This window comes from Lucilia cuprina, chromosome 4, assembly GCF_022045245.1.
Source record: "Lucilia cuprina isolate Lc7/37 chromosome 4, ASM2204524v1, whole genome shotgun sequence".
Lineage (NCBI taxonomy): Eukaryota > Metazoa > Arthropoda > Insecta > Diptera > Calliphoridae > Lucilia > Lucilia cuprina.
Window position 1 is genome coordinate 99316927 of NC_060952.1, and position 25316 is coordinate 99342242.

General features: G+C 29.6%; 8 protein-coding genes across 14 annotated transcripts in view; 5 read left to right on the forward strand and 3 right to left on the reverse strand.

Annotated features, from left to right (window-relative positions):
* Window positions 1-1251: 1251 nt before the first annotated feature.
* On the reverse strand, window positions 1252-5721 carry LOC111690183 (importin-13). Its single transcript, XM_023452624.2, has 11 exons — window positions 5400-5721; window positions 5157-5324; window positions 4945-5094; window positions 4703-4881; window positions 3850-4537; window positions 3186-3785; window positions 2913-3116; window positions 2704-2841; window positions 2552-2644; window positions 2019-2485; window positions 1252-1947 (listed from the first exon to the last, which is right to left on the reverse strand). The coding sequence occupies exons 1-11, from the start codon at window positions 5553-5555 to the stop codon at window positions 1863-1865; spliced, it is 2928 nt and encodes a 975-aa protein (XP_023308392.2). The 5' UTR covers window positions 5556-5721; the 3' UTR covers window positions 1252-1862.
* Window positions 5722-6398: 677 nt separating this feature from the next.
* Window positions 6399-8137, forward strand: LOC111690205 (RNA-binding protein with serine-rich domain 1). Its single transcript, XM_023452646.2, has 3 exons — window positions 6399-6560; window positions 6621-6800; window positions 7053-8137. Coding segments are annotated over exons 1-3 (1035 nt in total). The 5' UTR covers window positions 6399-6558; the 3' UTR covers window positions 7906-8137.
* Window positions 8010-10393, reverse strand: LOC111690204 (probable tRNA (uracil-O(2)-)-methyltransferase). 2 transcript variants are annotated; one of them, XM_023452645.2, is made up of 3 exons: window positions 9865-10393; window positions 9405-9703; window positions 8010-9295 (listed from the first exon to the last, which is right to left on the reverse strand). In XM_023452645.2, exons 1-3 carry the CDS (start codon window positions 10181-10183, stop codon window positions 8201-8203), a joined length of 1713 nt encoding a protein of 570 aa, XP_023308413.2. In that variant the 5' UTR covers window positions 10184-10393; the 3' UTR covers window positions 8010-8200. The 2 variants fall into 2 exon arrangements, with proteins under 2 accessions (XP_023308413.2, XP_046804427.1); XM_046948471.1 differs by having other exon boundaries at window positions 9405-9681; window positions 9865-10007.
* An 89-nt stretch (window positions 10394-10482) lies between these two features.
* LOC111690289 (2-oxoisovalerate dehydrogenase subunit alpha, mitochondrial) lies at window positions 10483-12549 on the forward strand. The gene is made up of 5 exons (XM_023452751.2): window positions 10483-10684; window positions 10759-11290; window positions 11355-11520; window positions 11594-11797; window positions 11865-12549. The coding sequence occupies exons 1-5, from the start codon at window positions 10610-10612 to the stop codon at window positions 12205-12207; spliced, it is 1320 nt and encodes a 439-aa protein (XP_023308519.1). The 5' UTR covers window positions 10483-10609; the 3' UTR covers window positions 12208-12549.
* Window positions 12264-14453, reverse strand: LOC111690291 (AP-1 complex subunit mu-1). Its single transcript, XM_023452752.2, has 2 exons — window positions 13323-14453; window positions 12264-13234 (listed from the first exon to the last, which is right to left on the reverse strand). The coding sequence occupies exons 1-2, from the start codon at window positions 14142-14144 to the stop codon at window positions 12776-12778; spliced, it is 1281 nt and encodes a 426-aa protein (XP_023308520.1). The 5' UTR covers window positions 14145-14453; the 3' UTR covers window positions 12264-12775.
* Window positions 14454-15080: 627 nt separating this feature from the next.
* LOC111690203 lies at window positions 15081-16956 on the forward strand. The gene is made up of 3 exons (XM_023452644.2): window positions 15081-15286; window positions 15357-15847; window positions 15904-16956. The coding sequence occupies exons 1-3, from the start codon at window positions 15227-15229 to the stop codon at window positions 16895-16897; spliced, it is 1545 nt and encodes a 514-aa protein (XP_023308412.2). The 5' UTR covers window positions 15081-15226; the 3' UTR covers window positions 16898-16956.
* Window positions 16957-17220: 264 nt separating this feature from the next.
* LOC111690259 lies at window positions 17221-20604 on the forward strand. 2 transcript variants are annotated; one of them, XM_023452712.2, is made up of 6 exons: window positions 17221-17363; window positions 18832-19302; window positions 19363-19522; window positions 19701-19982; window positions 20042-20258; window positions 20338-20604. In XM_023452712.2, exons 2-6 carry the CDS (start codon window positions 18917-18919, stop codon window positions 20523-20525), a joined length of 1233 nt encoding a protein of 410 aa, XP_023308480.2. In that variant the 5' UTR covers window positions 17221-17363; window positions 18832-18916; the 3' UTR covers window positions 20526-20604. The 2 variants fall into 2 exon arrangements, with proteins under 2 accessions (XP_023308480.2, XP_046805280.1); XM_046949324.1 differs by lacking the exon at window positions 17221-17363 and adding an exon at window positions 17426-17542.
* A 531-nt stretch (window positions 20605-21135) lies between these two features.
* LOC111690275 (homeobox protein 2) overlaps window positions 21136-25316 on the forward strand; it is a 38650-nt gene continuing 34469 nt past the window's right edge. Inside the window, exon 1 of one of the 5 annotated variants that reach the window (XM_046950134.1) lies at window positions 21136-21158. The gene's annotated coding sequence lies outside the window, so the exon portion shown is untranslated. Of the gene's footprint in view, window positions 21159-22791; window positions 25225-25316 lie in introns of those variants that run through there. The other 4 variants (XM_023452729.2, XM_023452727.2, XM_046950135.1 and 1 more) reach the window with 4 other exon arrangements.

The window sequence follows — 25316 nt, forward strand, 5'->3', positions numbered from 1 at the left end:
GAATGAAACAAATAATTATTAATAATTAAGCTAAAAGCAAATGATTTAAACTAATGCTACAAAAATAAAATATACATAAAAATATATTTTATTAATTACAATAAAAAAATAAATCAACCAGTCTTAAGAAAAGTTAAATTTGAGATGAAAAATATAAAATAATAAAACAAAAACAAACACAAATTATATGTCAACATTGTTGTAAATGCTTTTTTATAAAATTGTATTGATAAAAAATAAATTTATAATAAAATATATATATTATTATTAAACAAATACATACGTATAAAGATATAATTTTTCTCTTGTACCTAATTGTTTTTTATTAAAAACTAGCTTAGATATTGTTCACTTTACTGGACTTAAATTTGGCCTATAATACTCTCATATGAATCTCATATAAATATCCGTCTAGATTTAAATGAAATGTTGTACAAATTTAAGCTTTACAGGAACTCTCATTGCGACCTTGGAAATGTTAAAATTTTAAAAACTTTTATTCGCTCCTATTCTGTATTTCGATTACGTTTACGCATTCAGTTACGCAACGATCGAAAAAAGGTATTCCAACAAAAAACTAAATCGTAAGAAAAAGAAGAAACAATTCCGTTTCGTTTGCTTCTTCGTAAGAATCGTAAGAAAAAGAAGGAGCAATTCCATTTCGTTTCAATGCTTTACGAATTGTGTATTCTGCGTTACGATCGTGCCTACGTTTTTGTAAGTTGTTGTTTATGTGGCGGAGAGTTGAATCGAAATGTAGAATACCAAAGTTGCTAAACGGCGAAAATTTCGATTCGAATTGAAATGCAGAATAAGGGCCATTAATAAGTGGAACTTTTTGCCTCTTCTTTTTTTTGTTGCTGTAACAGTTCGACTGCGGCCGATAGTTGTTTTCTGGGAAAAAAAACTTTCGGTTGATACAGTTGCCGCAGGGTTGACAATCTTTGGCCGCATATGACTCGGGTTGTTCCGGAGCGAAGATACAATTGTGGAAACGACTTTTTTTTAACAAGTTGTAGTGTTCTTTTGTGAAAATTTTGAGAATTTATATAATTTTTGGTTGTGATTGTAATGAGTTGTGATTTTAGTAAAAAAGGAGTTTTGAAATTTTATTTTTCGAAAAATAAGTTTGTTGAAAATATTTGCAAAATACGGCAACAATTAAATGTTAGTTAGAAATGTGGGGATATGTTAGAAAGGACAAATTCATACATATTTTATTAAAAATTTACTACTCAATAAAACATTTTATTTGTTGGACAGAATAAAACATTTAAGTGTTTATTTTGTTTAAATCTTAATATTTGACACATTCATTGATGATAATTAGGGGGTCGGGGGTTATAATTTTTAATGCATTTTAAAATATTTTATATAATTTGACACTTAATTTATATTTTTAATAAATTATAACATACACATAAAATTATTTATCACATTTTTTAGAAGCTACACATATTTAAATAAAAAAATCGCAGATAATTTATATACGAGTACACATAACTGTAGTTTGTTTTTTGATGTGAAAATAGATGATTATTGAAAATTTCGCTTTAATGTATATATATTTATGTGTAAATATATATGTATGTTCGTATATACTCGTACATGATTATATATATATGTGTGTGTACAGCGAGAAAGCAAAAAGTATAAAATTTTGCATCTACTTATTTAAATTACAATTGCGTTTGTTTGTCATTTATTTATAACCACAAATGGTGTATAATAATAATATGGATATTTTTTCATAAATAGAAAAAAGTGTAGAAGAAATAAACAATAAAAACAGTTCTACTTAATATTAACATAGTAAATAATTGTAGAAATTTCGATTTGATCTTGTTTTCTCATAACATAATTTATTGAAATTTATCCGTTAGACCTCGGGCTTTTATGGCGAATTCTGTAAGGTGCTGTTGCAGCAAACGTTTGTTAACCTTTTCCCTAGAAAATAAATGAGAAAAATTTTCTTAATATTGGAAAGTTTATACATATATTATTAATCATTAACTTACCTTAGTATTTGTGTTACAAATTTCGATTTTTCTGCGTCGTCTACTAAAGGTGTTGGAAAATTCGTTACGTGTATAATGTTTTTAAGCCATACTGCCATTTCTGCGGGGTATTTTTTGTTAACGGCCAGAAAAATGTCGGCAAATTTTTCAACTTGTTGTCGTGGTGTAACACATGCTACACAAACAATGGCCGTGCGTAGAATTTCTTCACCAGCTGCCAAGACGGCTTGTGTCATTTGTGCATAGTTACGTGATTGCATAACAAAATGTGATAGGAACTGCACACTGGTGCGTATGGGACCATTCTCGGGTAATGTCATGGCCTTTAAAGCATAAAATATTAATCGATCGTATGCTATGGCCTTGTCATCTAACGATTGAGGTATTTTCTTAATTATTTGCATAAGACAGGCGTAAAACATTTCAATTGTTTCGGCAATATTTGAAAAACCATTTTCAGGAGTTGACTGTAAATAAAATTTAATTACATTACAAATATTTTAATTATATTCATAATAAATATTTGAAATTACCTCAAATAATTTAAAACTATGCATAACAAATTCCACAAGTAGTTGTTGCATTAATGATTTACAATCAGCATCCTTATAAAATATAACAATCGCCTAAAAGAGAAGAGAATAACGTATAATTGTCAGTATAATAATAATGTTAGAATACTTACGGTTTTGGAAATTTCCAAAGTAGGTGCACAACATCGAGTTTGAAATATGGCAACAATAAAATAACATAAATCTTGCAGCATTGGCTTAAAACTTGATTTTAGATTTACTATAGCATGTTTAAGTGCTGTACAAGCAGTCTGAAAATAAACGATTTCAGTTACTTACTATTGAACTATTAAAAGTAAACTTGAAGTTTTAAAATTCTTACCTCCAATACATCTAATTCTTCCACCCATAGTTCAGCTATTTGCCGAAATATAGGCATAGTCTTTTGCATTACAATTAAAACTGGTTGGACATTTTGAAGATCTTCAATAGTTTCGTCATCATCGAGATCAGTGTTGAGCGAGGAGAATAGAGTCGATACCATATTTAAACGAAATATTGTGCGTATACGCGCCTGTGGAGTTTTCTGCAAAAAAAAAACATGAAAGTAATTGAAATATTATGGAAGCGCTTGAAAAGAATATAACTTTCTTACAGCTTCATTTTGACATATATTCGAAAGTTCTTCGAAACAAGGACTAACTATAATATCCAAATAGTTAGGAATTTTATCCGGTGTCAAGAGACTCATCAGTTTACCAATACTAAACATTAAACGAACGCAATCCGAATTTTTCATTTGACCCGAAGTCAAGCTAACTTGGCAGGCATTTAAAAGAGGCTCCGCATAAGGTTTCATTTGCAGCTGACAATCACGACACAGTTCTTTCAGACCTAATGTTGCTTGGGCCGACATGCTAGAGTTGAGACCTCGTACTAACAGCTCTATAGCCGATGGTATATAGGCTGGATTATCCTTAAGCCATTGACAATAGGAACCCACAGTTTCCAAGGCAGTGCCTAGTAGTTTTTCGTTCATTTTCTCATAGGGTATTTCGTTAAGTATACGCATTAATTTCGGTATTTGTTTTGTTTCTTCGCCATCAAAGTGTTCGGCTACGGATTGAAAGGAATAAATACAAGCCTCTAGCTTCGTCCATTGGGTAGGATTTGTCTGTAGTTGAGCGATAGTTTCATCTAGTACAGCAGATAGTATGTCTAGAATGTGATCATGTAAAACATCATAACAATACATCTATAAAAATATAAAAAAAAACTTTTTAGATTATGATCAATGTACTCGAAGTAACTATACTTACAAATGTATCTGATATATCCTGGCGATAACAACGAAAACTTTCAAGATCATCCGAAGTCCATTTATCTATAGACTTTTCATCGGGCTGTTCCGATTTACGTACCAAAATCCTTGTCAAATGAGCATACAATGGTTTAATATATTCCCAACATTTAAGACGTTCTTCTTCATTATTCATGGCAAAAACTTCATCCTGAAGGAGATACCAAAAACCTAATGCCATGCTACTGCAGGATTCTTCAACGGGATAAATGCCAGGTTTATCAGTACACTGAAGTATTTCATGTACCAAACGACTATATAAATTAGAAAGTTCTGGATCTGTTGTCGTTATGCCATTCAGCAAAAGTTGAGAGTGACGTTCTACGGCCGACACAAACAATGTGTATATATAAGATACAATATCTTCGTTATTGTTGTCAGGTTTCCATTCCATTTTCGTTATGTCACACAATGAATCCAGAAACATTTTTATAAGAACAAAAGCCGTTTTCGGATAAAGATGACAATCGGGCTGTATAATAATGTTTACTAAAGTCTTGAGACACGTTTCAGCTAAATCATTTTCATCAGCTGACATACAACCATCGCCTTCGGGATCTTGAGTACATGGCCAATAACATTTATTGACCATTTTCAATAGGATACTTGTTATATTTACACAGTTTTCAATCGAAAATCCAATATTTCTAAAAATATATATATTTAACACATTTATAAAATTAATCATTATTAGAAAAATAACAATAGCTAGCTAACTGTTAAACTACTGTAATAAATGTTAACATAACAGCTGTAGCACTGTTAATAAATATAAATATGTATAGTACATATTTATACAATTTGAAACTTACTTAACCCATGTGCCAACACATTTTACAGCCCTGGTCATATTATTAAATGCTTCCACATCCCATTGTCTATCCAGTTGCATTTGTAAGTATTTCTCAGTAGTTTCAATAACAAGTGGCGCTCTTTTAGCTACTTCAGCACGTAGAGTTGTTCTTTTTACGGATGAATAAATAGCCTGCATCTAGAAAATATATAAAAACGGTAAAGACCTTATAAGGATTATCGAATTAAATGAACTACATACTTCTTCCGGTATGGCCTGTAGTACTTCAAGCATTATCCATAATTGAGTTTCGTTGGTCACATTAGGAATTTGTTGATTTTGAAATGTGTTGATTACATCTTCGATTGCACTAGGCCATTCTCCCAACATGTGGACAATATAAGCACTTAACTGTAGGTAATTGTTTTATACATGTTTACAGAAGTTATTTGAGTAAAATGAGTGCTACATACCGCTATACATAGACGATTTAATACCAATTTTGGACCACCAGCAAATTGTATTATTTTCTCCAATATCTTTTGCTTTAGTTCATCCCGATTTTCAGGTGGCACTTCATGCCAAAATTTCATTAGCTTAGAGTGCAATGTGACGGCACCGAAAAATTGCACTTCTTGGCTCTGGAAAGTATTATGAATGAATAGGTTTATTAATAAATCGATTTAATGTGTCAACACCATAAGCCTTATTATTACCTTTCCTAATTGCATAAGTTGCCAGGAAAATTGCCACGCCTGTGTGCTCGCCTGGGCCTTTGTAAGCCATTCATGCAATTGGGCTTGTTCCTGAGATGTTGACCGATAAAATACAACAACTGCCTCCTCCAGACGAGCAATATCAATAGGTTCCATTATAACTAGTTTTAGTATGTTATTACTTTTAATAACACAACTTTATAATCTTATTATTATGTTTACAACTTAATATTTGTTTTATAGATACATATATTAGAATTCTTCTAAATTTTCTAAAGTTCTTCGTTTGCAAAAAAACACTGATTATCAGAGCCCTGCGCCGACAATTATTAACGGCTTAACTGTAAATGCCATCGGCGGCTTAAAATCATGTACATTTAGTTTTTAAATTTTTAACGATTTAAATAAAAACCGAATTGGAAAGATTAAAAAGTGGGATATTTAAAAAATCGGGATTGTCTACAAGATTAGAAAATTTTTGTATAGTATAAATAGTATATATAGTATTCATGATTATTTTGATCAACTTTTGGACTTTGAACTTTTTCACTTACATATTTTCTTCGGTTCGTTTTTTATTTATTTATTGTTTTTTTGTTCATTTTCTAAATATTCTAATATAGTAATCAGGGACGTTACGGTTATAAGAAATATGACGAAAAGGTCTCATTTAACAAATAACAGTGATCGATTTTATATAAGTGTTTTAATTTATCACTATTATAAGATTTATTTGAATTTGGTCGTTGTAACCAATATCAGAAAGAAATGTTTTTTTTTTTTTTGGTTGAGAATAACAATTATTTTGGTTAAGAATCAATATAATTACTCGCTGAATACAATATAACGATTCACACCAGAGTGTACTAATGTTAAATATGCAATGGTTACTATGTTTAAGGGTTAAATAATACAACTCTGAATTATCTGTTATTCAAAAACAATGTGTTTTTATATTTATCTCTTTCTGACATGTTACTGCCGGCTGTAAAAGAAAATGTCAAAAAAAGAGACGCGTTTAATTATAAATGAAAACTTGAGCGAAAAAAATCTTGTGTTAATTATCTCCATTACTAGCTGAAAAAGTCAATAATTCAAAGAAACTTTACTTTATTTAAAATAGATATTACAGATTTAAACAAGAAATATCAAGATAACTATGTAAGTCTTATTTTATAAGTGATTTTACATTCTAAACTAAAAATGGATTTTGTATTATAGGGCCCGGGATCTTTCGCCCTCTACGGAGACGACAGATAAAAATAAAGATGTTAAAGACAGCAAGGAAGGTATAAAAGGCAGTAACAACAAGGTGAGTTCATCCTCGAATTCTAATCGTGGAAGAGAACGTGATCGCAGAAGACGAGGAAGTGCTTCTTCAAGCAGTGAATCGAGTGACAGGTAAGTGAAAAATTAGATTCTTGAGTAATAAATACAAATTTACATACATGCATATACATATGTATGCATTGTATGTAGTAGCGCATGCTTTGCAAACAAACAGAAATGTTTTACATTAAACAACGTAGAAAAAAAGTTCCATTTAATGTACAACCTTTAGCTAATAAGGCAGTGCTTTTGGAACTTCTCTTTTTATCCTCCCAACCAATAAGTAGTGAAGCGTCATATATTCTGATTTTATTTTAAAAATAGCTCTTCAGATAGCAGCTCATCACGTAGCAGTTCAGGATCGCGATCAAGTTCATCTAGTTCAAGCAGTTCATCATCTTCATCATCGTCATCTTCGACTCGTAAGAGTGGCTCGCATTCTCGCTCTCGCAGTCCACCTCCTAAACGTCGCGAACGTTCTCGTAGTCCGCCACCAAAGCGTCGTGAACGCTCACGTAGTCCGGCTCTTAAGCCCAGGGAGCGTTCTCGCTCACGGTCTCGCAGTCCTCTACCCAAAACCCGTGATCGAACACGCTCTCGGTCTCGCTCACCACCACCGAAACGCCGTGAACGTTCCCGCAGTCCTGCAACGAAAACTCGTGAGCGAACACGTTCAAGGTCCCGCAGTCCATTAGGTAAAACCAGAGAACGTTCACCAACTCCAAAGCCCACACGTATACATATTGGCCGATTAACACGCAACGTTACCAAGGAACATGTTGTTGAGATATTTAGCTGCTTCGGAGATGTGAAAAATGTTGAATTTCCCACAGACCGTTTTCATCCAAATTTTGGACGAGGCATTGCCTATGTGGAATATGCTACACACGAGGAATGTGAAAATGCCATAAAACAAATGGACGGTGGTCAAATTGATGGACAAGAAGTGAATGTTTCGCCTGTTCTAAATCCGAAGATGAGACAGCCGCAACGTCGCCCATCGCCGATAAATCGCAGACCAAATGAACGTTGGCGTTCTCCACCACGATTCAACCGTTTTAATCGTAATAACCGAAATCGTTCACCCCTTCGAGGCGGTCGTCGTTCCCCCCGCAGACGTTCTCGTTCACCCATTCGCAGGCGTCGACGCAGCAACAGCTCAGACAGTTCTCGTTAAGATTTTCATTACTTTTATAGATATCAAAACGATGAATCAACATTTGGAACCAACCTACAAAAAAACAAAAAATCTTTTTTTTTTTTAAGAAATTGACTTTGTGGTTGCAAATCTTAAACACAGAATTGTGTCTTTCAATAATTTTACTACAATTTTTTTCTGAATTATGCTTATGTAAAAATATACAAGAAATATTTAAACTTGTAATAAATATCAATAAATTTTAATTAAATTTTGTATTTGTAATAAAAACAAACAATAACATACATATTGTCAATGGATTAAAAAAAATGTCTTAATGTACAAAGGTGCATTCATCATCTGATAAAGGGCAGCCTTGCGGATGGTGTAGCTTAAAGAAACATGCTCTCTTTTTTACAGTTTGAGGTTTATTTGTATTGTGGGCCTGCTGTTGAGGTTTGCGTATTAAAACAAAATCTGGTTCTTGAAATTGGAAAATCTCATGTTTATTGCGTAGTAGGGTTTTTAAACCACCACACTCGGATTTAATTTGTTTCAGATTTTCTTTATCCAAACTTTTAGCTATTTGCGACATTGTCAAACGACCCCCCGTTTGCCATTCATCAATAGGAATTGTTTCCTCTTTATTAGAACTTTCCTCTAATAATAAAATGAAAATTTTCTTGACCAAATTTTCAATTATAGATTTTTCGATTTGTGTGCAATTTCTAACTGCTTCCTCCTTTCCTCTCAATTTAATTTCTTCTAATGACGAATTCGGATGTTGTTGTTGCTCATTTTTAACAAACTGTTTAATATGTTCCATTTTAGCCATATGGTCGTTGTCAGTATACATGCGGGAGAGACCAATCAAAGCAATGCGTTTAGTGCTGGGTATTTTTAAGCGGTCTTTTTCAGTTTTAAATCCACAAGTATTTGATATTTGTTCAGCATAATTACAAAAATCTTTATAACCAGAAATTGATGAATTTCGTCGTTGAAATTTATTACCTGAAAATTCAAAGGCACAGCAGGGCAATAGAAAATAGCTGACATTTCTATGACAAGTGGCTGCCAGAACTGGTAACCAGGGAGACAATTCATCGGAATGATTGCCTATAAGCCAATCAACTTCTGGAGGTAAATTAAATTTAAATGGCTCCACAGCTTGTTCATATAAACGCGAAGTAATCTGAATTGGATAAAGGGACCAAAGTTTTCGAGCGCGCACATCGTAACCATAACCCTGATAACCTTCTTGAATGAGTATGTATACTAATAGACCATTGCCACAACCCAAATCGGCAAACGCTGTAGGAGGTTTGTTTACTATATCACTTTGCCACAGAGTTATCAAATATGCAGCTATGGCTAAGTCTTCGTATATGAACTTTAAGGGGTCTGTAGATTCTTTAGCATCATTCCATAACTGAAAAATATAGATAGAATTAATTAAAAAAAACAGTTGAAATTAATACTGCATTATTTTTTCTTAGGAATTACCAAATATATATGTAATAGGAATATTTCATTCTTACCTTCATTGCACTTTCACTGTATTTTTGTTTAAACTCGTTATATAGTCGATTATACTTTTCGTTATCGATTAAACGCAATGAACATTCAGTGTTCTTTTCGCACTTCGGTTTATTATCATTTTGGCACCATTTGTAAAATTTTGGTTTAAGTACAAATTCGGACCATCTTAAGCTCGTTTCGACGTCAAAGCCAGACTCGTCATTAAGCATATTAACAACCAATTCTCCGTTCAGTTTAATTTCGAAATCGGTCATCGAATTGTCATTAAATGTCATTCTAAAGAAAGTATTTAAAAGATCTTCAAAAACAAAATTAAATACATACAATATACAAAATTTAAATATTTATGTAGGATACCCTAGTGTATTATGTGATTTAACAATTCTTAATTACCGTTATAAAATTTATAGTAATTTAATATCCCAGTACTACTTTATATATTTGTAATATATTTCTTACCTATAATCCCTACAGCATGTATACTATTACCGCCTTTCTTGGGTATGCATTTAAAATGTACAACAAATCCTTCGATATTGTTTTCAATAATGTCGTCATTATTAATTTTCAACAATTGTGATATTAGCAGAGATTTGTCAATGTCTTCCTTGATAAGCTCTTCATGTTGACCATTTAAGTTTAACTTTAGCTGTTGCAAACCTTTTACAATTTGTTGCACTTCGATGATGGAGCAGGCAAATAATTTACGATTGATGGCATGATAGTTGTTCAATAAAATGGAAATACCTTTCCAAAATTGCTGTTTACTCAGATTCATGTTTTAATTTTATGCATATAAACGTGTCTAATTGTTTACATTTTGTTGAGGACAGTCGTATGATGTATGAAATACAAATGGTTGGCCACACTTTGAATTGTGGTGTAAAATATTTTTTAATTAATTATTACAACAAAGAGTTGTAAATAAAAAAAATATGGCTTTATAACTTGTTCAAATAATTTAAAATTATAGTGAAGTACTTTAATGCAAATTTGAAATAAAAACATTATATTAGATTTTTGATACCCTGAATAATGTTAGTGTTGCCAACCATCAAATATCAAATGCTGTCAAAATTATGTAATTTTTTTTGCAGTTGTGTTCGAGGTGGATAGAAACACGATCAGTTTTTTTAGTTTTTATTAATTTCTGCAAATAAATTCCAAATTTACCCTAATTTATCCCTTTGTAAAACTATTCAATATGTCTTTTCTACGCCAAACTTCCAATTTATTAAAATCAGTTGTGCGTTCTTCGAAAATTCAAGGCCAAATAAAGGTAAGAACAATGTCAAGTTGGAAATCAACAAGTTGGTACATCTGATAAGCACTTGTCTATTGTTTTTAATATAGAATGTGGCTGCTGCATCACAATTGCGTTACTATAGCAGCGAGAATGCTGAAGATGCTTCCAACTTTCCAGGTGCCAAGGCTCCGTTCGTTACACAACCTAGTTTTACCATGCCTTCAGATTATTCTCCCATACCCATTTATAGGGTAATGGATCGCGAGGGTAATATTAAGGATGAATCACAAGATCCCAAATTGGGCAAGGATATCGTGCAGAAAATGTTTCGTGACATGGTTTTGTTAAATACAATGGACAAAATTTTATATGAATCCCAACGTCAGGGTCGTATATCATTCTATATGACTAATTTTGGCGAAGAAGCCAGTCATATTGGCAGCGCTGCCGCTTTAAACCTGAGCGATTTGATATACGGTCAATATCGTGAAGCTGGTGTTTTGGTTTGGAGAGGTTTTACGATCGAACAATTCATAAATCAATGTTATGGCAATGATCTTGATTTGGGTAGAGGCAAACAGATGCCTGTTCATTATGGGTCCAAGGAATTGAATTTTGTTACAATTTCTAGTCCTTTGTGTAAGTTTTTCTTGTTATCTTTTAGTTTTTTAATTCTATAAAGTATTTTTATTGTGATTTAAAGCCACACAAATGCCTCAAGCTGTTGGTGCTGCTTATGCAATGAAACGTCGTGAAAATAACGATAGTTGTGTTGTTTGCTACTTTGGTGAAGGTGCTGCATCTGAAGGCGATGCTCATGCTGCTTTCAATTTTGCTGCCACTTTAGATTGTCCTGTTATTATGTTCTGGTAAGATAGCTGAATACCTACATATATTATTTTTGATTTTTTTAATTATTCATAACATTTGTTTGATTTTTAGTCGCAACAATGGTTTTGCCATTTCAACACCATCTCATGAACAGTATAAGGGTGATGGTATAGCTGCACGCGGTCCCGCTTATGGCATAGCAACAATTCGTGTTGATGGTACTGATGTGTTTGCAGTTTACAATGGCATGAAAATGGCTCGGGAATACACTTTGCGTGAAAATAAACCAGTTATTTTTGAAGCTATGGCTTATCGGTATGTACAACTTAAGTATAGTTTGATTTAATTTCTTAATTTTACTGTTTTTATTGTTCATTTGTAGTGTTGGACATCATTCCACCTCAGATGACTCAACTGCCTACCGTTCGGCTGAAGAAATTGAAATTTGGAATTCCACAGAACATCCCATTTCCAAGCTTAAGAGCTATATGATTAAACAGGGTTGGTTTAATGAAGAAGAGGAAAACGCTTTTGTTAAAGATGTACGCAAACAAGTTTTAAAACAAATTTCTGTATCTGAAAAGAAACTGAAACCCAGCTACAAGGAAATGTTTGAAGGCGTTTATGATGAAATGCCTCAACACTTAAAAGAACAGTTGAAGGAATTGGAAGAACACGTAGCCGCTCATAAAGATTACTATCCCGTTAAAAACTTCAAAGCCTAAACGAAGGAATAGAACAATTCTTTAGCATTTTCTCAAATGAACGGACCCAACAAAGAGACTAGTTTAAAGTGCATTTATTAGTTTATTTAAGTAGTACAAGTTATATAAATATATATATGTAAATAATTTTAAAGCAATTATTATTTTTGTTTGAGGGTATAATTTTAAAAAAACCAAATAATGTATTGTTGTTAATTGGACAAAAGTGTATGTTGTATTTCCTTCCGAAAATATATATTTTTTATATTATGTGTTTTAGCCGCTAATTGAAAATATACAGAGCATAACAGCAGTTTAAAAATAAAAAAACAAAGTCGTTTTTTTTTCATTAAAACTTTAATACATATACACGAAATAATCAAAAGAATACCTATGCAAATTCTCAATTTAAAGAATTTAATACGGAATGAATTTTTTGTTTTTTTTTCTTAATGAAATATTTGAATAAAATCTTACAATGTAATAAAAACAGAAAAAAATAAACCTTGCAAAATAGTGGTAATAAAACATAAACTACAAATATATTTTAAAGAAGAAACATCAAGGCATTATTCATTAAAAGCAACTATTAATTAGTGCGTAGCTGGTAGTCTCCGTTCTGAGTGATGTAGCGCACCCAAGGTAGAGCCTGATAACCACTCTTCTCAATGATTTTCAAATAACGCACTTGTATGCCAGATGTTGTAAAATAGGGAATTTCAAAGCGCACTTGAATCGGTGGCTTGCCCTCTAAGCTGTCTTCACTCTTAACACTGGGCAGTCCGAAATGAGCGCGCATTAAATATTCCTTGCCGCCAGGAAACGATTTAATGGTCCAAATGACAGCATTTTGTTCAGGTGCATATTTGCAACTACCAATGGTGGTCTTGAATTTCGGTGAGTCTGCATCGGCTGGTACGGGAATAATAATTTCTACATTGTTTGCAGTCGAACGACGCTTGAATTGTGATTTGGCCTTTATCATATATTCGACACGAGAATGTTCATGACGCTCAATAACCGATTCTATCCATATTAAGGGTTTTACCTAAGACAAAAGAATCGTGTAAATATATATGTACATCTCCATTTGCACATTATGTATGTACCTATATCGTTTGTAAATATTTACTTACATGTGTGTTTAATCTGTAAGACATTAATTCAAATTCTCCATCTGGTGGTATAAAAGAAATGGTACGATCATTTTCAAATCTAGACAAACGAACGCACTGATGAAATTTTACATCTTCCAACTCTACAGATTTGGATTTACCACGTCCTGTGCTTTCGAACAGAACCTTGTCATTCAAACCCAATCTTAATTCGGGCATACCCGATAGATAGACGCGCATTTTAATGGCACCCACAATTTCGCTGCGCAATACATTTCCATTGGCATTAGCCAATAGGTTGACCGACTCTATAACATCCAAAAATACCTCATTCTTGCGATATTTAATTCCCTCTGAGCGCCATGAAACCGCATTTGTTACGGCCAAAGGAATACGTGGTTGTATTTCTAATTTATGACCCTCCTGTGTAATATATTCCTGCAAAATTTTCGAATCTGTTGTTTGGGGGTAGCCAAAGTCTAAAAGTTCGTCCAGAAGTTCGTATATTATGACAAAATTGTCACGTATGGACTCTTCCTCTAACTCCTTAAAGTATTCAATAAACACTTGAGCTATCTTGTGTAGAAATACAAACACCAATGCAATATTGACATTCTTATTGCGCGGCGTAGTGGATACGATATACAAGTTGTTGGTTTTTATGTAGGCAAAAGTACATTCGGCCGTCTGCAATATGGGTGTGATCATGCCCTCCTCTTCTTTTTCCATAAGCAACGGCATGAATTTATCTATTACGGCCAAATCCATATTATCGCCGCGGTAATTTCGCGATATTAGCACTTTACCCTTCACATCCAAAACATATATCGCCGAAGAAGACATCTTTGTGGCTACAATTCGGTTAAAAATATTATTGTGGCAACAAAATTGTCTCTTTTTAGACCAGTCAATACAGAAAAAAAAGTGAGTCAGTAGTTAAAGTTGCTAAAGCTGCAGACTTCTACAATTTTTTACTTCTTTTGATGATTTTTAAATTCTAGAATAAATTTATATGATGGGATACACAATAATTATACTTTTACATAATTTAAATAACTTTTTATATCACTAATCCTCAATTTTTCCATAAATTTTCACAAAAAAACTAAAGAAATCCAACAAAAAAATCTTACGTCGACTTGTCAGTGGTAAAATGACAGGTGTGCAATAAAAAGTGATGCCAGATTAAACGTGTGTTGTAATCTTGTTGTTTTTAGGGGTTGCAGATTGTACTATTTTAAAAACGAATAAGTAATGCCATGTTTCCACGAACAGCGGAATTACTTATTTGGGTCTCTGAATGACTTTCTTTATTTTGTCATTTTTTGGAATATTTATGTTGTGTATAATACAAAAATAAGTTTTTTACATTATTTCAACAGTTTAAGTTGTATATTTTCTATTTATTTGCATTTTTTTGTAATTTTATATGGCGAATCATGTCATTCAGTAATTGAGGGTTGAATGATGAACGGGAACGTGAATTACAAATAATAATAGTATCAATTTAACATATACTAGTTATTATAAGTGAATTATTTACATTAAAGTTATTTCTTGAAAATTAAACATATGTAAAAAATATATATAAAAATAAATTATTAAAATATTTTTTAAAGTTGACTTTAAATGTATTTAATAATAGCTAAAAGTCGATTTTTAGTTTCAACTATAGAAAATACCAATTTTGATGTAACCTAACGGTTCTTTTTATTAAAAGAGAGGCTTAAGGCGAAAATACAAGGTGAAGTCATCTATACATAAAAATTTATTTAATATTGTCAAATTCTATACATAAAAGAAAACGGATGCTGTCAAACATCATATACATAGGAATAAATTAATTTACTGAACTTAATCTTATATATATACATAGATTCACTTGGAAGATAAGTGAATTTTGTTTAAATTATTAATTTAATTAAATGATGTTTATTAAAATTAAATTAGAACCTCAGAATTTAAAAGCTCTATCCGCACTTAAGGTAATTTTTTTACAATTTAAATATATTTTTTTATTAAAATGATCATTTTTTGACCCTTATTTTCTTTTAGAATATTTCATATTTTTCTATTGATGATGATGCAACCATTAGTGATTTAAAAATGAAAATTGAAGAATTTGTTGATGTTCCAGCCGAACATCAGGAATTGCGTACATTGACTAAAGTATTTCAGAATAATTGGAATGTAAAGGATGTATGCGATGTGCGGGGATCGGCGATAATGCTATATGCCTACGATGAATACTATGAGTATGAGGATCCTCAATTTGTATGTTTCCTACAAGTTTATACTAATGAATTAGCTGCTCAGCAGCAGGAACTTGAGCAGCGTTCAAAAGTGGTGACACCTTCAAGTTCCACATCATCCATTACACTGATTGCCGATTCGGATACAGAGCAAGATTCTGTGGGAACAGATAGTGAAACGGATTCATGTAAATTAAGTGATTCAGACAGTGAAGGTAGTAGTAGTACGGATTCATCTTGCGGCAGAAAACGCAGTAAACATGAAAGGAGACATACTATTGTACAAAATAAAAAGTAGGTATTTTCGATCTTTTTATAAGATTGCAATTATTTTTTTTTATTTTTTAAAGATTAAAGGTTACAGTTCCTTCTTCGGAAACTTTATGCCAATTTTTGGATGAATTTCCAAAAAGTACAAGCAAAGAAATTGCTGCACCTAATAGACCTTTAAAGGAAACTTCTACAGAAACCTCAAATAAGGAGAATTTTTCAAAATATTCAACTTTAGAAATATTACCGCCAACTACAGGTGAAACATTGAAGCCAGCTCTAATTGATTCTTCGAAAGAAATCCTTTCGGCTGAAAATAAGAAAACAATCGAAAATAACATGGAAAATAAGGAAAATAAAGATAAACCTCAAGATATGACCGCTAATAACAACCAAGTATTACATGAAACCAATTCTTCTAATATAAACAAAATCCAATCGAATATAATTACAACTACAAACAACTATTCCCATAAGAACAATATACATCCTTGTTACTCCATTAATCCTGAAATAAGAGATTACTTGGCCATAATATCTTCCAGCGATATGAATACTACTATCAGTAGTATTGAATGTGAAGAGGTGTTGGTTTGGTTTTTTGATCGATTTCGTGCATGTGATTCATCAAGTCAACTACAGTTTGATAACAAAACAGCCATATCACTATTTGAGGGCAAACTATGGATAGCCTGTATGAATAGCGCAACTTATCAATGGATATGTGCAAATATAACAAAATATTCTCTAAAATCTTATAAAATTTTAACTTTAAAAGATTCTAAGCATTTATGTGAGGTGGTGGTGCCAGTAGTTTCGAATAGTAAAACTGCTTTGGATATTTTTGATTTGTTGGAAAAACAAAATAAGAATATTTCAACTTTAAAATGGTCGCTACAAAGTCGTCGGATCTTATTAGAATCGGATAAAGATTTTAAAGAAAAGTCCATATCAACATTTTGTACCAACGAAATGTTTCTTATTTTTATGGATACGCAAAGTAAAGAATGTTTAGAAAAATTAGATTGCAAATTAAAATACTGTTTCTGGCAAATAGTATTTAAATTTAGTTGAATTTTTATGTAATTATAAACAATAAATGAAAAAATCTTAAGATTAATTACACATTTAAAATAAAAAAATGAAATAAATGAATTTATATAAATATGTTTGTAATGAGTTTAATTTAGATGTTTTAAACAAATGATTTTGTGAAAATCTGTTGATTATTAACAAATCTGCATATTACACATAGATTTGTAGTACCCAACTTCTATTTGAAACTTCAATTTTCGATCAACATTCGTTAATAGCAGATACAAATACTAACAACTAATAACAACACTATACGAATCGGATCAATTAAACATTTTATTTTTTATACAATATACGAACAAAAAGAGTATTTGAAATTAATTTTACTCATAAATTACTCATGAATATCAGTCGAATCTTTACTATCGTGCTGTTAAGAACGTCGCTTTTTTTGCTTTTGTTAATAGAAAACATTATTAAAGATTTATTACAAATTGTTTAAAAAGTAATACATATTAATTTACACAATCGAAATATATATCATTTTCTTTTCTATGTGAATTTGTTTATTTTTCTTTATTACTAAAAAGCTGTATGCACATATAATAAACGTGTGAAGAAAGATTGTATTTTAATAGTTAATATGTGTTTTAAATAGTTTATAACAAACTAGTGATAATAATGGTGAAAAAAGTTTTTTTTTATGTATTTGTTAATTGTTTTTTTATGTTGGTATTAGTGTTTTAGCAAACAATTTTTAAGAATCAGTAAGAAATATTGAAATATTAAGAAATATTGAATCAATTTTAATTTTGTAATACATAAATGTATTTGAAATAAAATGGGATTTAAAATAAAATTTGTTTATGATGATTATATTGGACCAATCCTCATAGAATTTGGTACAGACATTTCTGTTTATATAAAACAATAATAACAATATATAAAACAATAATAACAATATAAATAAAGCCTGGAAATCCACTTTTATGCAGCCTAGGTTTAACGATATTTTTCCTTGTGCAATCATATTCTCATGGTATATTTGATACATTTTAAAAGGAACTAGTTTGGGAGACCTTTCATAATGTTTAGGGAAAGAACTAAGTTTTCAAGACATACACGAAAAATATAAAAAATAAAAGTTTGTCTCAATATTTCTCTTCGACTTCTAAAATCAAGAAAATAAACACATGTCGTTATTTTATTGCCTCTGATAACTAATTTCTTTTATTTGCTTTTCAGCTGATAAACCATTATCATTATTAAGTTTTTTTTTTCGAATGTATATATGTACGTGAAATGTACTTAAAATGTAATGTGTATCTTCTATAAGATATTTACATAAAAAAGTACTGTTCGATTAGTTATTTTTTCATCAATCAATCATAGATAGTAAAGCAGAATATATTTTTTATTAAATATATTTATTTAGAACAATAAGAACGACATATAGTTTTAAAATTAATACATAATTTTGGGTCAAATGTATACTCAAAGTAAAATAGTCGAGTGACCATTTGTTGAAAATATTCTATTGTCTGTTCAAAAGGGGTCAAGTTTGATTGTTAAATGGAAACTGATATACATACATATACACAAGTAGTCATACATAAATAATACTAATTGAATATAATAACTTGAGCTATCAATGTACATTGAAAGTTTCTATACACAATATATGTATATTAAGGTGGCTTTTAATTGTATGTAAAAAAATTTTCAAGAACATCATTTGCTTTTGAAAATATTTTGCTCTATGAACTGTTTAATAGGTGTAATTAAACTTTTGTTTGTTTTACTTTTTTCAAAACGTGCAAATGCTCAAATTTAACGGTACATTAAAATATTTTAATTAATATAAATTATTGTTTGTTTTTTTGTTTGTTTTAACAAATAATCTTATCTATACATTTAAAATTTATTAATACTTAACACAATTTTGTTATCAACACCTACATAATTAATTACAGATTTAGAACTAACAAATAACAACAACAATAATAAAAGTACAAACCCTTAAGCTTAAAAATTAGAACAACACGAAAAGACAAAAAAATGAATGATTCACAACAGCCAACTTGTTCTTCCTCGAAAGAGCCCTCATGGCTAGATAAGGAGTATGTTAAGAAAATTATACAAAAATATTGTAACAACGATAATGTTGTCATTAAGAATTTCACCAAAAATCCTGCCACCACCAAAGGCGAAAACTATTTTAGTGCCTTATATCTCTTAACAGTTGATTATTGCCTGGAAACGGAAGAAGAAGCGATGAAAAATGTTTGTTTAATTTTGAAAACACGTATAGAAAATGATTTAATGTCACAATTAGAGGAAGATTTTGATGTATTTGCAAGAGAGGCTCAATACTATACGGTTATAAGTGAGGAAACTCAAAAACTTTTAGATGACATCAAGGATACTACTGTATTTGGACCCAAGTAAGTATATATTTTTTTATAAAATTGAAACAAAATATATATAAAACTTTCTTATTTTAGAGCTATTTATGTGGATGATCGTATAATTGTTATGGAAAACCTAAAACTGAAGGGTTTTTGTTTGAATGAAGTCAAGCAGGGCTTTAATTTGAATCAATGCCATTTAATTTTGCAAAAATTGGCTAAATTTCATGCTGTCAGTATGGTTTTATATAAAAAGGTAAATTTGAAATATTATCTATTAAAAGGTGAAAAAGGGGATAATTGTGTTAAATAATCTAGTACTGAATTTAAGAAGTTTAATATTACAATCGAATGAAATTTGTTTTCATCATTAATGAAAAGAATAGTGAATATTCTTAAAGCTAATTCAAGATTTGTTTTATTTTATATTACAGAATCCTGATATGTTTCGTTATCATTTACCCGGTAATATCTCCGAACATCCTTCGCCCATACATGAAATGTATTCGAAAGCTATAAAATCGACTATAGAATATTGCAATAGTCAAGATGAATTAAAGAAATATGTTGGAAAATTAGAAAATTTTAGTACCACCATTATAGCAAAAATGATAAATGTCTATAGTCGTAATTTATCAGATCGTTTTCATGTTCTCAATCATGGTGATATGTGGGTGAATAATTTGATGTTTAATAACGAAGAGGAAGTAATATTTGTAAGTATATAAAAAAACACGTTTTTTTGTTGAAATATTGTTTGAAAATTTCATTTTAGATTGATTTTCAAGAGGGTTTTTATGGTTCGCCTGGTATTGATTGGAATTATTTAATATTTACCTCATGGCAGCCAGATGTTTTTCAAAATCATTTAGATGATTTAATAATGGTTTATCATGAATCACTCTCTGATATTTTGCATAAACTGAACTATCAACAACGTATTCCTACCGTAGATGATGTTAAAAGGGAAATTATTAATAAAGGTTTTCATGGTTAGTAAATTAATAATAAATATACATATATACATATGTATTTAAAATGTCTAATTTATTTAATAATATTTGATTTTAGGTTTAGCTACTGCTACTTGTTTACTGCCTATTCTAATTAACGAACATCCTGAATTGGCGGATCCGGAAAATTTCGTTTTAGAAACTGAAGAAGCTTTAAAAAATAGACGCATTATTTTCCATAATACCAAATTCGCCGAAAGACTAAAAGTGTTTTTAAAGTATTTTGAAGATATGAAAATTTTGTAAAATTTTTAAACAAAAGTTTGACTTTTTGTTTATTTAAAACAGTATTAATATAAAATTGTTATTTTGAAATGCTGTTAGCAGTAAGAAAATATTAATTTTTTGTATAAAAATATTTAAAAATAAATTATTTTTTAATATAATATAATTTAATAATGAGATATTATGGCAATTTAAAAAATTAGAACACATGACTAAAATCGTTGTAAGAATTTCAATAGAAACATTTACAAACATTCACCAAAATCTAGATTTTTCACCTCAGTACCGTTATATTATTAAAAACTCTATTTTCTATATGCTTTATTAGTAAAGCTTTCAAACAATAAACAAAAGTATGTAATGAGTTTAATTATAAAATTTTAATAATAACTTACCTTAATTACATACTTGTTTACACTAGTAAATATAAAAAATACCGTTACTACTTTCAAAAGAATCAAAACTCTTTAAACTTTGCTTAATTTCCGTTTCTCTTATCAAATACAACCCTGTCCATAACCTGTCATTTTATCTAAATATTAATACAATTCACAATAGAGCCATATACTAAAGCGTGGTGAATTAGTGGAATATAATATACTAAATTTTCTACGTATCTGTCAGACGTTTTTGGGATTCAGGTGTGTTAAGAAGGTAACCGCAGCGTAATTTTTCGTTCTTTTCTAATTTCTATCCACAAAATCATTAAAAAAAGTAAATACATACATATATAATTACATATAAATATATGCAGTAGTAAATGTGCAAGAAAAATAAACAAAACAAATGATAAATTATAAATAATATTTACTAAACATTCATTCTATAACTCGTTTGTGTGAATTAATAAGAAAAAAAAAAATAATATTAAAAACAGCGACGAAATGAAATCATCCAAATCAACATTGTAAAGTTTTATTTAATTTTTTTGTTCATGAATATACAAAAAAAAAAGAAAAAAACTCACAATAAAATACGAAAAGAAGAGTGTATAAGTGTGTGTATATAAATTATGTAAAGAATAACTGTGTGTATTGGTAAACGAGCTGTATAATAAGAAAAAATATTATTAAAAAATAAATATACATAGTAGATGTCTGTATATATACATATATATAAGAAAAGTCTTTATATATCTAGAATAATACGAAAAAAGTCAATTACAACTCAATATCAAAAGTATAATAACGACATAAATATGAAAGAAATTTAATAAAATCAATTAAAAAAGTTTTGGAAGAGAATTAAAAGTTTAAAATCTCATTAAATTGTGTACTATATATGTTTACATATGTATGTATGTACATACAGGCGTACCTAAGTACAATGTATTAATATACAAACATACATACATATATGTATGTAAGTATGTAAATTTATAAAAAAATATATAGACTTACATGTATATATGAATGTATGTATGTAATATGTTTGGTTGTATTAAAGGAAGTTAAGTGTTGTGTATTTGCTTGAATACTTCAACTACTCTATACTCTGTATAAAAATCTTAGTTAAATATCGATGTAGATGTACATATGCCCCCCCGATATAACATACATATATCAGATCCTTACAATAATGTATTCTTTGCTTTTCAACATCTACAAGAAAGTTACTTTTTTGGTTAACTTTTGGTTATGTCGCTTATTAACTAAATTATATCGATATTAAAACACTGCACCATTTTTAACAGTAATTCAGAAAAACTTAATTGTAAATGAGATTTTCCATTTGAAATTTAGAAAATTTCAATTGAAAATGGGATTTTTCATTTAACATTTAGAAAAGATCAATTGAAAATGATAATTTTTAAATTTAAATTAGATTTTTCATTTAAAATTCAGAAAAATGAGATGTTTTATTTGAAATTTAGAAAATATCAATTGAAATTGAGATATTCCATTTGAAATCTAGAAAATCTTATTTGTTCATTTTATACAACCTTAAGTTAAAATTAATTGTAAAGAAAAATCTAATTTTCAATTGAATTTTTCTAAATATCAAATGAAAAATCTTATTTTCAATTGAAAAATCTCATTTTGAACTGTTGTATTCCAAATTTCAAATAAAAAACCTTATTTTCAATCGATATTTTCTCAATTTAAATTGAAATTTCTCATTTTTAGATTTTTCAATTTAAATTGAGAAATTGTTCTTTTCTAAATTTCATATGAAAAATCCCATTTTCAAATGTTCTTTTCTGAATTTCAAAAGTAAAATATAAATTTCAATTGACATTTTCTGAATTGAAATGATAAGTTCTCATTTTCAATTGAAAATATTTGTTAAGTAAAAAATTGTGTTTAAAATCAAATAAGAGCATATTAATATCTATTATTATAATTCAGATAAACTTAAAAAATTCCTTGATTGATGTGGGCGATTAGATTGTATAGAGTCTAACACTATTTAGTTAGGACCGTTCGACAGCCTGTTATTAGCACCATTGTTCACAGAGTATTTTGATATGACTTAAGCTTAATGATAAGACTTATGAAATTTACTAATATGGAACCACAGAGCTGATAACAAGTTTATTTAAAATATACTAATGTATGTATCATTGTTTCGATAGAATCGAACCGATCAATGTAAAAGAGCGGGACATATATAGATTTTGTCTATCCGATTGTTATACATCAAAATATTGGCAATGGAAGGTGCTAGCCTAAATTGCACACGTAAAAGCCATATCAGTGAAAAGATCCTAGGGTTATTTAAGTGTGGTCAAGCAGGCCTTGTTGTTGCTGACCATCTGATCTAGACAGATTTGTGTAGTTACTGCTGAATAAGTGCATTACAGCACGAGAGCGGTACGCCCACTACAATGACTCATTCATCGAGACGGGAACCACTCTTTGCAAGTTCGATTGGAACCACAATAGGTGGCTCTACTGTCAGTATAGAATCTGAAATTTTCACGTAGTAGATCATCATTCCGAAATTGGTATATAATTTGGTGATTGGTATAAAAGATTCGCAAAGCTGAATATAAAGCACCTAATTGTCAAATAATAAATAAATTATTTTTAGCAACTTTTTAATTTAATCAACAAAATTGGAGTTACAATTCGTTACTTAAATATTAAAAAAAAACTTAACAGTTCCTAGGTAGTAATGAAGAATACCTTCTTTGTGGGGCTGCATTGTAGTATATATACATGTTTGGGGTTTGTTTTTTTGTTTGTATTATTGTTGTTTTTTGGTTAGTGTGAGGGCGCTTTAGTCAATATACGGGTGCGGCGGTGGTCATATAGTGATGAAAAATTTGTATTTTCAGTTTTTTTTTTATAATTTTCATTAACTTTTCAAAGAATATGCATTTAAAGGATAATAAAGGGAAAAAAGATGATGGAAAATATCGATTCAGTCTTAAAATTATATAGACATTTGTATAATTGTAGATTTTGTATGAACGTCCCTTAAATTTATTTATACAATCTTATGAAGAAATCATATTATTGCATGTTTTTTGTGTGTATTTTTATTTAAAAAGTGAGGGAAGAGGGATTATTTGCATTAATTAAAACTAACTCACCACGGCACAGTGGCACAACACTAAGATTAAACAAATATGTAATATATAAAAACTTAACCGTTAAGGGGGGATCATTGTTTGTAATGACAAGATAAAATTTTTTTTTGTATCTTTTTGTAACTTAATTATTAACTATTTTGTTTATTTATCTCTAATTTTTTGTTCCTACAAAAACTTACCATTGTGTCATTTGTAAAATAATCATTCACAATAGCACCACTATTCAATTCTTGCTCTGCTGTTTTGCTGTCTCTGGCTCATTCATACGAATTGTTGACATTTTATAAAGACAACAGACATTTGACAATTCACCACATTGTGTTTTTATTTTTCTTCGTGAGTGGTTCGCTTAAAAATAAACAACGTAGAACTTGTTTTATCATATAATTATTTCTTCAGCTTCAGCTTGTGTTGTGTTAATCTTTTTGTTTATTTTTTTTATATATATGTATATAAGTGAATATTAAAAAAATATATATACAAACACAAGAAAATTAAAATAAAAAAATAAACAAAAGATAACAGTGTTATTTGCACACATACATAAATACAAACAGATACCACATACATTAGTACATACGTGTGTATAAAAGGCCAAAAGCACAAAAAAAAAACAGCAACAAAACAAAACAATGAACAAAGTCTTCTATAGAAAGAGAAGAGAGAGAGCAAGATAGGCAGACGAAGCACAAATTTGACTGACAGTAACAAATGAAAACAATAGTAGAAAAATAAAACAAAACGGAAGTAAAGTGTATTAATGAAAAAGTTATAATATTCTAAACAAAAAAAGTTACAATAAAATAAATTAAAAATGGTGTGTTTTAAATAAATTCAAACAAAGAGCTTTATGCAGAATAAAAGCTAAACAATAAATTTAAATGTTTATAAAAAAAATTTGTTTAAAATAAAATTATACGCTAAAAAAACAGTGGCAAAAATTTTAAATTTCCTTATAATTTAGTTAAGTGTTGGTGAAAATTGTTTAATTGTTAAAACTTACTCTACTACACTTCCGTTTTTAGAAAACTTAAAAAAAAGAAATTTTTTTAAAAAAATATAACTTTTTTTGTAATTTTTGCAAACATTAATGACAACAGGAAATCAAAACAACAATAAAGCAACAAACAACAGCACCAACTGTAACAGTAATAAATTTTGAAAAGAGAAATTATTATAAAGGTGGGAAATTTTCCTTCATATTTTTACAATATTTTGTTTATTTTCTATTTGTTTTTGTTTTTACATGGGTTTCTTGGCATTTAATCAACTTT

Excerpts from the sequence above, each read along its gene's own strand:
- LOC111690291 (XM_023452752.2), bottom strand. The coding sequence starts at position 14,144 with ATGTCTTCTTCGGCGATATATGTTTTGGATGTGAAGGGTAAAGTGCTA. Across the intron at positions 13,235-13,322 it reads CTTACAGATTAAACACACAT|GTAAAACCCTTAATATGGAT; the intron begins GTAAGTAAATAT and ends CTTTTGTCTTAG.
- LOC111690205 (XM_023452646.2), top strand. Across the intron at positions 6,801-7,052 it reads AGCAGTGAATCGAGTGACAG|CTCTTCAGATAGCAGCTCAT; the intron begins GTAAGTGAAAAA and ends TTTTAAAAATAG.
- LOC111690203 (XM_023452644.2), top strand. The coding sequence starts at position 15,227 with ATGATGTTTATTAAAATTAAATTAGAACCTCAGAATTTAAAAGCTCTA. Across the intron at positions 15,287-15,356 it reads AAGCTCTATCCGCACTTAAG|AATATTTCATATTTTTCTAT; the intron begins GTAATTTTTTTA and ends ATTTTCTTTTAG. Across the intron at positions 15,848-15,903 it reads ACTATTGTACAAAATAAAAA|ATTAAAGGTTACAGTTCCTT; the intron begins GTAGGTATTTTC and ends TATTTTTTAAAG.
- LOC111690183 (XM_023452624.2), bottom strand. The coding sequence starts at position 5,555 with ATGGAACCTATTGATATTGCTCGTCTGGAGGAGGCAGTTGTTGTATTT. Across the intron at positions 4,538-4,702 it reads TGTGTTGGCACATGGGTTAA|AAATATTGGATTTTCGATTG; the intron begins GTAAGTTTCAAA and ends ATATATTTTTAG. Across the intron at positions 3,786-3,849 it reads AGGATATATCAGATACATTT|ATGTATTGTTATGATGTTTT; the intron begins GTAAGTATAGTT and ends ATATTTTTATAG.
- LOC111690204 (XM_023452645.2), bottom strand. The coding sequence starts at position 10,183 with ATGAATCTGAGTAAACAGCAATTTTGGAAAGGTATTTCCATTTTATTG. Across the intron at positions 9,704-9,864 it reads ACATGCTGTAGGGATTATAG|ATCTTTTAAATACTTTCTTT; the intron begins GTAAGAAATATA and ends TTGTTTTTGAAG. Across the intron at positions 9,296-9,404 it reads ACAGTGAAAGTGCAATGAAG|TTATGGAATGATGCTAAAGA; the intron begins GTAAGAATGAAA and ends TATATTTTTCAG.
- LOC111690289 (XM_023452751.2), top strand. The coding sequence starts at position 10,610 with ATGTCTTTTCTACGCCAAACTTCCAATTTATTAAAATCAGTTGTGCGT. Across the intron at positions 10,685-10,758 it reads AAATTCAAGGCCAAATAAAG|AATGTGGCTGCTGCATCACA; the intron begins GTAAGAACAATG and ends TTTTTAATATAG. Across the intron at positions 11,291-11,354 it reads TACAATTTCTAGTCCTTTGT|CCACACAAATGCCTCAAGCT; the intron begins GTAAGTTTTTCT and ends TGTGATTTAAAG.
- LOC111690259 (XM_023452712.2), top strand. The coding sequence starts at position 18,917 with ATGAATGATTCACAACAGCCAACTTGTTCTTCCTCGAAAGAGCCCTCA. Across the intron at positions 19,303-19,362 it reads ACTACTGTATTTGGACCCAA|AGCTATTTATGTGGATGATC; the intron begins GTAAGTATATAT and ends TTCTTATTTTAG. Across the intron at positions 19,523-19,700 it reads GTATGGTTTTATATAAAAAG|AATCCTGATATGTTTCGTTA; the intron begins GTAAATTTGAAA and ends TTTATATTACAG.